General features: G+C 37.8%; 1 protein-coding gene across 1 annotated transcript; it reads left to right on the top strand.

Moving 5' to 3' along the window:
* The first annotated feature begins 8,336 nt into the window (after positions 1-8,336).
* On the top strand, positions 8,337-12,246 carry LOC147856833 (uncharacterized). Its single transcript, XM_087328965.1, has 5 exons — positions 8,337-8,955; positions 9,511-9,698; positions 10,254-10,572; positions 10,709-11,013; positions 11,326-12,246. Exons 1-5 carry the CDS (start codon positions 8,364-8,366, stop codon positions 11,911-11,913), a joined length of 1,992 nt encoding a protein of 663 aa, XP_087185091.1. The 5' UTR covers positions 8,337-8,363; the 3' UTR covers positions 11,914-12,246.
* The last annotated feature ends 224 nt before the right edge of the window (positions 12,247-12,470 follow it).

Here is a 12,470-nt window from a genome sequence, read left to right as displayed (position 1 = left end):
CTTTCACATGCTCCACCATTTTATATTTTATTATTTATTGCTTAAAACTCAATTTACTGAAACTAAAATGCAAACCTAAACCAATCAGAATGAGAACATTAGGATGAACAAACTTCCGTGTGATCTAAAATTTGAATGAATCTGAAACATATAGCTTGGAGAGGAGCTTTTGATGCCAGTTTTTGTTTCATTTTCTTTTTGATTAAATGAAATTACTTTACTAATTATGTGCTATACTTTTGTTAAGAGAGTAAGTTTAAGTAAATATATAGAAATCATTTTATTCATGCATACATTGGGATCTACATACCAATGTACATATATGTGTTATCGCTCCTATAGCCAGTTATGAAACATGTGCAATAATACATAACTTACATGTTTGCTTCAGGAGAATTTCACTCATGCTATACACCTTCCCATTGTATGAACTGAGTAATGCATCCAATATATTTTGCACTTTTCTGTCAAAGAATCAACATAACTGTTGCTATTGCTATATCGAAAATATAGCAATCAAGCAAAATTAGAATAAAAAACCAAGTAGACTATAGATCATGAGCTAGAGAGATTGATTGCATTATGAATGAATGGATGCTTTACTAGGATATGCACAGAGTTCTTAGAAATGATTAGAATACCAATTTATAAGAGCATAGATGTTGAATGACTAATAATGAATGAGGGTAACATAATAGGAGAGGTTTGTTGTGTGTCAATGAGGTGCTTACAACATGGTAGCTTGGCTTTTGCCATTGTCATGAATCTTGAGCTTACAATGTTTATACAAATTGGTTTTTGCATTGATTACTACTATGTACTCCATAAAACCATTCTCCCTCCTAGAGTAGTGCACTAAGTAGATTCGAGGGATTACCTATGGTAGCCATGGATTGGATTGTCATGGTGCCCATGTTAAGCTTAAAATACATGAAAACACTAATGCAAGGCTAGTGACCTTATGTCTTAGTGTATGAGGACAACATATTAGGCGGTGTTTATTTAGGTTCACTAATGTGTAAATAGATTGCTCATTAGAATCTACAACAATAAATTAAGAGTGATAAGTCATCATGTGAAATTACTCCAAAAGACTCCCAACAACTTATTCTTGTTATTTAGTCAACTCAAACAAAAGGAGAACTAGTTTTCAATAATGCAACCAATTTATCATTAATCTTATTTGGCATTATTACAAGTGCTCACAAGGAAGAAAGGTACCTTCTACTTGGTAATTCTTTTCTTTATATCATCTCATACACAATATAATGCTTATCATGGTGCCATACAGATTGGAAAAAACTTATTTTATAACATTATATTATTATTATGACACATAACAAACTTCATTAGATACATAAACCATTACCAATGCGAAACAATTGAGGAGTAGAGAAATCGTTTTATGTAGCTAGGTCAAAGTACTTTAGAACTAATGTTTATGTTGGATTGTCTGTCACGAACACACCAACCGTGGACTATGAGGGAGCATGGATGATGGGGCTAAGAGTGTGGAACTTAAGAAGCTGGGAAAGACACAAGCGCATGAAGACAGAGATAAATATCAATGAGACAAGATGGGAGAAATGAGAATACCAGATTGATGTGTCAATGACCAATGTTGATTCCCTTGAAAGGGACTAAGGAGGTTACAAGTATTTATATTGTGAGATGAAGTACTTGCATTAGAATATTCTAGAGCAGGTTCTGGAGAATATTCTAAAACCCTCTAGAACCTTCTAAAAACTCCTAGAACTTGGAATAGATAATGTACTAATAATCTACTACGATTTTTATAATATGACTATGTATTTGGATGTGTTGGTTAGAACATAAGACTTGACTATTATACAAGCGTTCAGTCGAATCTTGCCATGATTGTTGTCATGTCCGTGACATTATCCTCCCCTTTGTGGCTACCTTTTCGAAAGCGTCATGGTGCAAGGGTGAGCTGAGTACGAAACCAAAGTGGATTGATGACTGAGCGAGCAGAAATAGTAACACGAACGAATGTGAGCGACTATGTGAGGTCCTCACTGGAGACTAGAACATCAACGGGCATGAGTGACCATGTGCAGTCCTCATCGGCAACCATGTGGTCCTCACCAGGAACTAGAACATGAATAATGTGAGCAACCACGTGTTGGTCCTCATCGGGAACACGAACATCAACGGGCGAGGACAACCATGTGGCCGTCATTGGGAACAAGAACACCACCAGGTGAAGGAGTGCAGATGAAGAAGTCGAGTCGACCTCTTCCATCATGGGAGGGCAATAGCGAGAAACCGAAAGTGATCCCCACCAGGAAAGTGAGCGGTTGTGACCCCCACTGGAACTGGGAAGGTGAGCGATCAAAATCAATCCTCACCAAAATCTTCTTCTATCATGAGAGGGCGCTAGCAAGAAACCGACGTGATCCCCACCAGGAAAGTGAGCTTTTGTGACCCTCACCAGAACTGGGAAGATGAGCGATCGAAATCGGTCCTCACTAAAGGAAAGTGGAGTGAGACTCGAACTAAAATGAAAATGGAGTGCAAGCGAGCAATGATCCGATCCCCACCAAGAAAGTGAGCGGTTCTGACCCCTACCGGAACTGGGAAGGTGAGTGATCGAAAGCAATCCTCACCAAAATCGTGATGCAAAATGATGCCTATAGATGATAATAATGACAATGAAGAGGGTGGAACAATGATGATGATGAAAGACCATGCAAAGTAGTGCCGATGAGGATGAAGCTTGGGCGAAGAGGTGTTGAAAATGATGATGTCAAAGACAAGGATGTTGATGATAGTAACTCCGGAAGTAAGGGCGATGCCGAAAACGGGTGATGTTTCTAGTTGGAAGGGATTCAAATTGTCATGGATACACCAACCATGGACTACGAGGGAGCACGAATGATGGGGCTAAGCGTGTGGAACTTAAGAAGCTAGGAACGACATGAGCATGAAGACAGAGATAAAGATCAAGGAGACAAGATGGGGCGAAATGAGAATACTAGATTGATGTGTCAATGACTTGTGTTGATTTCCTTGAAAAGGACCAAGGAGGTTACAAGTATTTATATTGTGAGATGAACTACGCGCATTAGAATATTCTAGAGAAGATTCTGGAGAAGATTCTAGAACCCTCTAGAACCTTGTAGTTCTAGAACTTTCTAAAAACTCCTAGAACTTGGAATAGATGATCTACTAATAATCTACTATGATTTTTATAACATGGCTATGTATTTGGATGTGTTGGTTAGAACATAACACTTGACTATTATACAAGCGGTCAAGAGTTCGAATCTTGCCATGATTGTTGTCATGTCCGTGACATTTTCGGAAACAAAAAAGAAAAAGTATATCACTAGTGTTGAGGATACACAAGATGAGGGTTCACATGTGCACTTGGGGTTGTTTTCAACATTCTCACGTTGAAAGTACATCACAAGGATAAGCTCACAAGTCCAATTTTGGAGAGTAGTGTTTTTAATGCATCAAACACAATGATTCTAGTTGCATATTGTTTCGTTGATCTTTGACTTAATAATTACTTTTGTTATGAATGATCTATTTTCATGGATAAGTGACCCGCTTTTGTGTTTATTGTGAATGTTAAGGGAAATAATACCATAGTTTTAACCCCCCCTATAAGGCTTAATATAATCCAATACAAAATATTGGTCATAGGTCAAACGTATGTACGAAACATGCCATATTGTAATTTGTGGGGAACCACCCTTTATTAAGTAAGAATGATTAATGGTTGATGGGCTTGTAATATGAAAGGGGCCCTTCACGTTTTTTTATTATCCCCCCCCCCAATAAAAACACTCCTTCCATTAAATTTTATAGATGAGAATGTTATATACAAATCCCAGAAGGGACGCAATAGTTCCATCTTATGTGGAGTCCCTCTGACTCAAGGAAGGGAGAGGACGACCATTGTTAGATGAATGCTAATCATTGTCTTTCGGCTCTATTGGTTCCACCCGTGAGGCCATCGTATTGGATCTTTAGTGTTGCTACAACTTCACTGCATATCTCTTGCAGTAACATCAATTGATGCATGATTTGATTGGAGAAAACCTACCTACACCATTGTTTATCAGTGGTGGAAAACAAGATCTCTTGTGCCTTTATCACCAACTTCACCCTTCAAGTTTTCCAATTGGTATAAATGGGCTAGAGTTTTCATGTAAAAGGGGCCTTTGGGTGGCCCAACTTCTGGGCTGCCTTTTGGTCTTTATTATCTCCCCTTTGCATCCATGAAGAGCACTTTCCTCCATGGAGTTTTTTTATATTAATTAATTGAGATATGAATATTTTTTACTTAGTCGAGACACCTTGTATGTTTCTTATATAGTATTTACTTATTTAACCAAGACCAATCATATTTCTTAATTAGCATAGCTATTAGGTGTGTTAATTTTATGTTAATTTAGGAAGCCTTCTAGGCTTTTAGAGTTGCAAAGAGTGGAGAGGTAAGTGCTTTTATGTGTTGATGTTTGACATGGATTTTGCCATTGGGGAGATGTTCCCAAATCCCATTGATGGTCCTTTGGTCCGAGGATAGTGGATCAATGTATAATAGCATCATGTGTATCTTTGGTGGTGCATTGCTCTAAAGTAAACTATGTGCATCCAAACACCCCTTTCTCATCACTTATTATGGCCATTTAATTCAATCTTAAAATCATTTACTCTCATTAGAAAAAAGAAGGATACTATAGTCTTTAGTTTCATGGATGTGTACGAAAGACAACACAATCATTTTGTTTTGGGTTCAACTTTCTCATATCTTTCAACTAGTAGGAGAAGCTAGATTATTTGTTAGGGACAAGTCGAATAGTTCATAAGAGAACTTTAAAATTGTCGTATCTATTTCACTCACTCTCACGCCAAATCAATTGTCTTATGCTTCTTTTGATAGATCCAAGTTCTTCGAATGTTGGGTCACTAGTTCGACAAATTATCCTCTTTTTTTGGACCCATTAAGCGCGTGAATGAATCCACTATCCAAAACGAGTCACATATTTGAAGTCCTACAATTGAGAGACTTGATTTTCCTAGATATCTTCCTTTTCTTCTATATTGCCTATGGTTGTGTTTTGGGAGCCTATGATTATTAGGACACAACATGGTATCTAAGATAATAACTATAAAGATAACATACGGCAGGTTTGTGACAATAGAGTTAATGCTCAAATAGTGTTAGCTTAGCCACGTAAGTGGTTGATAAAATAAGGTTTTGGTGCCATATTAGGGCAACAAGGATGCCACATCATGAGTCTTTAGCACCTTGTCATCAGAAAATTAAGCTCCTCATATGAAATCAACAAATTTGATCTCTTGAAAAGGTTAAAAAAGTGAAAATGAAGAATAATTAAAAATAAAAAGATTGGACAAGAAGAAGATGCTAACTTTTGTAAAAAAGGAAGTTAATATGTTTTTGTTTCTGTTATAAAAAAAGGAAGTTAAGCAACAAGAAAAACATATTTAGAGTTATATCCAAAAGAGAGTTTATTTTTTAGAAAAAATGGTGAATGTTCTTGCCATTGGAGAAAGTTTTGTGGGACAAATTGGAGAAACATGAGGTTGGGAAGTTGTTGAATTGTCATCATGTGAACATAAGTAATGGTAACAAGAGGCCATTTCAATTGGATTATGTATCTAAGTCAAAAGTTTGCGTGATTCTTCATATGTAGTTGAGTATTCTTCAATGTATCAAAACAATTTGTTTATCTCTCGAAATCTTTCAAAGCCTCCATAGGTCTATGATGTTCGTTTTCATCACTTTTCCCCATACATGTGAACCTCATTGAATATGCGGTTGGAATCATAGATGGACTCGTGCTTTCATGAAACTCATTGAAGATTTCTTTATTTTATTCCTATAAAAATGTAGTTCCGAACAATTTACACTAAAGGGTTAGCATGGAATGTCCAAGTAAATTTTCATTCAATTATTAAAATGTAGTTCCAAACCACCTGTAAGTAAGTAGTAGTAACTAATGGGAAAACGATAACGATGACATTGAATAAATTGTTCAATACATCACAAAGTGTTTTATAATGATCATAATATCCATTTAAAGCTATAATAGATAAATTTATTGAGCAATACTTTTGTATATTTAGAATGAATAGGTAGGAAAGAAGATTTTCAAATGAAGATTTATCATATAATGTAGATAGGATAATAGGGGTGTATGTATGTATTCATCTTTTGGAGTCTTGAAACGAACTCAAAAGACCCCCCCTTAAGTTGCACACAACCAGTCTTAGCTTGTCGTGCTAAATCTTGCAACACTCATCTTCACAATGAGTATAAGTTTTACCTTCTATCATTTGTTGAGGTAGATGTTGCCCCACATCTTCATATGTGCATAGATACATAAAAAGTATACATACATACATACATACATATATATTACATAGTCGTTCTCAAGACATAAATTTACTTTCCGAACATAACCATGTGAAATGATCACAATCTTTGATGCATGGTGACATTAAAGAAGGAATATGTCTTACACCTTCCTCAACACTTTAGCATTGTGCAAGGTTACAACATGTGGCTAGCGTGGTTTCTATATATATTTTTAGGCTAGTAATTTCACTTGAACTTTTGTTGTGAGCTTGATTAAATTGAATAATAGGTAGAAGCATCATTTAGGGTTCTTACTTGGAGGGGGACTTGGCCTTGAAGAATAATTCGGTTCCTAGATAGTGTTTGGAGTTGTTCTATGTAAAGTGGCATGCAACTACAAGTAGATGAATAAGGGAGATCAAACAAGCAGTAAACGGATGTGGGTTTTTAGTTTATGAAATGTCTACTTTACTTGCATCGTAGCTATATTTTGAAAAATGGTGCCATGGCTTTGGGTATCAATAGGGAACTTGTTTCTACGAAAGAACTAGGCAAATGGATGGGAAGGGGGCCCACATCCATGACAAGAAGTAAAGAGCCTTCCTCCGGCAATTACTCTAAAGCAAGAGTATTTCTTTCATGATACTCAATGGATTGTATCGTTTCTTTATGACGACGATGGGACAACTAAAAAATATGTACAAGAAATACATAAAGGCGAGAAAAAGAGATCATGGTGTATAGGTAAAATCTTCATGGTAAAAATGGCAAGAGAGAATGAATGGTATGTAGGCGAGTAGATGATGCGAGGGAACAGAGTTGAGAGCACGGTATGGGTAAAATACTCAACAGTAAAGATTTCGGTGAGAGAGAAAGAGATCGAGAGATGTACAATGTACATTCCCGACCAACACATCAGATGCTAAAGCACAATGTGAAAGTGTTGGCTTTTCTTCTATCATCTAAGAGACTTTAAAAAGTCCCGCTCACGTAGTAGCGAAATGAACTCTAAAGAGGCGTGTGCATCTCGTTTAGGCCATAGTGTATAGTTAGTTGTAAAAGCTTTTGTGCTTCAATGTGGCACCGAAGGTTGTGGGTTCTAGCCAAGCCGAGCCGAGCCGAGCCGAACTGAACCGAATTGGGCCAAACTGGTAAAGTCTAAACGGTTTGGACAAACTGGTTAAGCCTAAACCAGTTTAGGAACCAAACCAAACTGAATTGGACCAACCAGTTTAGAAACCGATTAAGTCTAAACGGTTTGGACAAATTGGTTAAGCCTAAACCAGTTTAGGAACTGAACTGAACCGAATTGGGCCAAACCAATTTAGGAACCGGTTTGGACAAACCGGTTAATCATAAACGGCTTGAACAAACTGGTTTAGGAACCAGTTTGATTAGAGTTTGAAAACTTCCAATCGGTTTGGTTTGGACAAGGCCAAACCGGTTATGCCGAAACCGAACGGTTGCCAATTCCAACAATGGATTTCTCACTATCCAAATCCTTTGAAACACCACAAGACACTGCAAAAGTGGAAAGATATGGTCTAATAACAAAAGTTAAAGGGCTCCATTTTTTATTTTGAGTAAAAATTATGCAGAGTAAAGGAAAAAGAAAAAAGGTAGGAAAAGGTTCCATGGCATGGTATATGATGCCTCTAATTTAGCCAGAATATCTGGGCTTTTGGCGAAGTGAGTGCTAGATTTAAGGTAGAGAGCTTGAGTTTCCAAAACAAAAGCCCACTCAAATTACTCAGATTATTGTGGAATATGATGGATTCACCTCATCATCATATTAGTAATCATTATCCCCATCTCCATGGAGCCACACCATCAATTGGGTTTAGGTCAAATTGCAGGGACCAAATTGGGTTCAGATTCATCTGCAGAATCAGAATGGGTTGTTGATACACATTCCACTCCACTGATGTACAGAGCTTGTTAAAATAAGTAACGCACATATATAAATTTGAATTGTTTTCTGGTACTGTTCAAGAAAGACCAAGGGATCATGATCATGCCAACTCTAAATCTAGTGCCTGTTTATTTCAATCACAAGAATGCTTCTAAGTATACTAGTGTAGCCATAGCCTCCTTAATGCTGACCATCATTCTTCTTCTGATGCTCATGACGTTAAGTAGTTTCAGTATAATTAACACTAATCACTATCATGATGATGTTATTGACGATATGGGCAGTGCCCAGAACATCCAAAACACCAGAAATCATAGTCATATTGAGGCTAAAAACAGTGATACAGATATAAAATTCAAGGATTCAGAAGGGATTGATGATTTGGGCAGTGTCCATAGGTACAGTGGAAACATCAGAAATCAAAGTGGTATGAATGCTAAAGACAGTGATACTTCAAAGTTCAATGAAGGAGAAATTGGAGCAAAACATAAGGATCCACTCCATGATGATGGATATGATGATCATAAGTTCATAGTGCCCTTGCTGAGTAGCCATGTGGGAGACAACAACCAGGTGATGGAGTACATGGGTGCTGCTGTAGTGGCCAGGAGTACAAATAGGACCTTGTGCTTGACCCCTTTCTTCTCTGGCCCAGCCAAGCACCAGCTTCTTCTTAAACTCAACAATGGTGGGTGATTTAGTCCTTACCCAGTTAGTCATTACAATCACTGAAGATTCATGACATTACATGTGGATATGGATTTTGTGTGCTATATTTGGGATGGAAAAAGGTTCATGGAGTTGTGGTTTTAATTAATCAGGATTTAGAGTGATTGATTTGTGTGATGAGTTTATGAATGTTAAGGTCATGTGGATGGATTTGTGTGAGCATATTATTTTGGGGAGGAAAAGGTTCATGAATTGATTGGCTTTTTGAGAGTTGTGGGTTCAATTAATCAGGATTAAGAGTGATTGATTGATTTGATTGAGTTACCATGAATGTAAAGGTCATGTGGATGGATTTGTGTGCTATATTTGGTGGAGGAAAAGGTTCATGAATAGATTGGCTTTGAGAGTTGTGGGTTCAATTAATCAGGATTAAGAGTGATTGATTTGTGTGATGAGTTTATGAATGTTAAGGTCATCTGGATGGATTTGAGTGCTATACTTGAGGAGGAAAAGGTTTAAATTTATTAGGATTAAGAGTGATTGATTTGTGTGATGAGTTAACATAAATGTTTAGGTCATCACCTATTGAATGACGGCTTAGCGTTTGAGGACCGATACAATGCAGACACATTCTCGAGATTTGTCCGTGTTTCGAGCGAAGAGAATTGCTTGAGAGCTTGTGGGGCTAATCTCGATAGCTTCTGGTGGCTCAAAAACACGCTCCCTACGCACATTCAACACTGGAAATGGTCCTCGAATGTGGTAATCATTAAGACGCAAAATCCCATCCATGTGATCTTATGGCATATTTGTTCAGTGATCATGTGCATATTGTAAGTTAATGTCATTTGCATATTGTTTAAGTTAATGTACAAACCAGAAGTGTGAATAAAAATAGATAGTGATCAATTTAACAACAATGTCCCGAATAGATCTTTTAGTACCCATCTTTTCGTATTGCAAATGATGCCATGAAGGCCGATTATTGAATCAACTCTCCATGAAGGAATTTAATTTCAAGCATTTAAATGTCGGATGTCGAGACTAATTTGGGTTGCTTTCTTTCCCACTAGTGTTAGAAGCTTAAACATTACGAAATGTAGACACAAAAATTTGGTACTCCATTCAAAAGTGCACCCCAGAAGTAGTGTTATGTAAGTTAGTTAAGTACTAACTAACAAAATTTGATACTCCATTCAAAAGTGCACCCCACATGTAGTGTTGTGTAAGTTAGTTAAGTACTAACTTTAACTCATAAGAGCAAATGAATTATATGAGAATACCAAAATGTGGTATGTTTGGTGACATATATGGTAGACAACCCACAAGCTATCTTGGTCTTTTGTTGGATGGGAATCAGAGAGGCAAATAGAGGAAGCTTTTTCAAGCTACACTTCGGAGAGGTGTGTGGGTTTGGGTGGCCTCTTCCCGGGGCTTCGATGGAGAGGCGCTTATTTGGCGGCAGCCGCCTATTTGCAGCCGTCTACCGCTATCTCGCAGGCGGCTTCCGCGATCCTCCTCCGAGCCCAAATCTTGCAACACAATCACAATGACAAGGTTCAGAGAAGAGATGGCCATGTCCATGCTATGCCTCCAGCTTTGTCCAGTACTCCAATACAACATCCATTTCTAGCAGGTATCTATACATACATACATACATACATATAGACACACACATCCATGCATGAATGCATACATGAATTGGCATACACGCATGTAACTAGTGTTCAGTGCAAATAATTGTCTTGATAACCTTTTGCCCCTTGTCCTAGTACATTGGAGATTTGACGAGGTGAATTGCCCTAAGGATGATATCGGCCTCTGTTTCCTTCGATGTCGAGATGGTTCAGTCATAAGTTCTGGCCTCCATCCATTGGTTCGCAAAGATTGGAACCGGAATCTCCGTAATGGTAGCCATTGCATTCTAGGCCGATACCATATAGTCGGCTTAACTGTCAAAGAGCGAGACATCGTCGATGCAATTCTCGATAAGGCTCGTTTGGAAAATGTGTCGTCCGTGTACTTAGCGACCGATGGATGGCTAAGGGGAGAGCGTGGCAAGACACTTGTGAAAGAGGTGTGGACATATACATACATACATACATACATCCCAATCTATCTATCTATTCCGAGAAGTTTTAGACATTTTTGCATTATGATTCCCACATTGTTGTGGTTTCGGACCCAATGTTTTGGGCTTCTGAGATGAGATGGTGCAAGGGAAATTGACATTTTTCCCACTTGGAAAAACGTCTAAAACTTTAATCTAGAGTGTCTCTATATGTACATATATATGTATGTATATATGTATACATATAGAGTTATAATAAGGACAGACAATTCATACAATGGACATCATTCCTCAATATATATTTATGCTATTTTCTAGGTTGTGACCTCATTGAGACAATCTGGGTTGCAAGTAGTTGGCTTGTGGAGCAAAATTCCCGACCTGCCCAATTTCCCGGATGACACGTTCTTCAACTCTTCCGAGTTCTCGATAAATCTAGGGATACCTAATGTGAGCATAAGTAGCCACATAGTGTCACATATTGAGCAGGAGATTTGCTCTCGTGCAAAGATTTTCCTCGGTTCTGGCGAATCCACTTGGAGCCTCACAGTTTTCCGAGCTCGAATGGCAAGGAGAAAGATTCACATGGTGATGATGGGCGCTAATCATACAATGAGGAAACAAGATCGATCATCAATTTCATTAGAACATAATGAAGGCAACAACATAGGGGCTACTAGTATATTGACAATAGCAAGGAGTGTGGATGAGAAAGTGATACAGTCTCTTATGGGAGATTTACATGCTGCTGGCATGCAATGCCAATACCAAGTTTTCTTCAACAAAGTAAATGTGAATGTGACCACAGAGACATTCCAAGATGAAGCCCCCGACACTTGGCTTGACATCGAAGCTTGTGAAGGTCGCACCCGCAAAGGAGGCACATGTAAGCTTGCATGCTTCTAGCTTACGAACTACCTCTCTAATTGCTCTTTTATTCTTTGGTGTAATGGATGGCCACATTCATATGCCCTAATTCTCATTCCATTCCCATGACCATTCCTTTCCTTTACCTAGAAGGTTTTGTACAATATGCGACAAAAAGAAACTAATAATACATAAACCTTACATCTCAAGCTCTAATGTAGGATTGTAGGGAGTAGCTAGTTAATGTTAAGGTGTTGGTATTCCATTAGCAAATGCCTTAGTGACATGATGCAAAATTATTAAACTTTCTTCTTCTTAGAGTGATGATTGACAACTTGTAAAGTACATACCCATTTCCTAGAACCTTGTACAACATGTAATGTAAGGAATCAAGTTCTAGAGGGAAATGTCATTTGTAGAGAGATAAAGCAAGTGTTTTTAAGATATCGTCTTGAAACACACACATATCATGAGTTTTACTTTATTAACACAACATACGAGAGCTACTTAGGCGAACACTAAATGTTTTTGTCCTCTTCCCCCCTCTTTCTAATTTTCATAGCGCTAAAACATCACATATAATGCTCTTGTTTCAA

This window comes from Azolla caroliniana, unplaced genomic scaffold (genome assembly GCF_043228905.1).
Source record: "Azolla caroliniana isolate FFs.n. ecotype wild unplaced genomic scaffold, voAzoCaro1.0.p SCAF_12, whole genome shotgun sequence".
Taxonomy (NCBI): Eukaryota; Viridiplantae; Streptophyta; class Polypodiopsida; order Salviniales; family Salviniaceae; genus Azolla; species Azolla caroliniana.
Note: the sequence above shows the minus strand (reverse complement) of the source record. Positions and strands in the feature narration are given on the sequence as shown.

Excerpts from the sequence above, each read along its gene's own strand:
- LOC147856833 (XM_087328965.1), top strand. The coding sequence starts at position 8,364 with ATGATCATGCCAACTCTAAATCTAGTGCCTGTTTATTTCAATCACAAG. Across the intron at positions 8,956-9,510 it reads TCTTCTTAAACTCAACAATG|GTCATCACCTATTGAATGAC; the intron begins GTGGGTGATTTA and ends ATAAATGTTTAG. Across the intron at positions 10,573-10,708 it reads ACAACATCCATTTCTAGCAG|TACATTGGAGATTTGACGAG; the intron begins GTATCTATACAT and ends CCCTTGTCCTAG.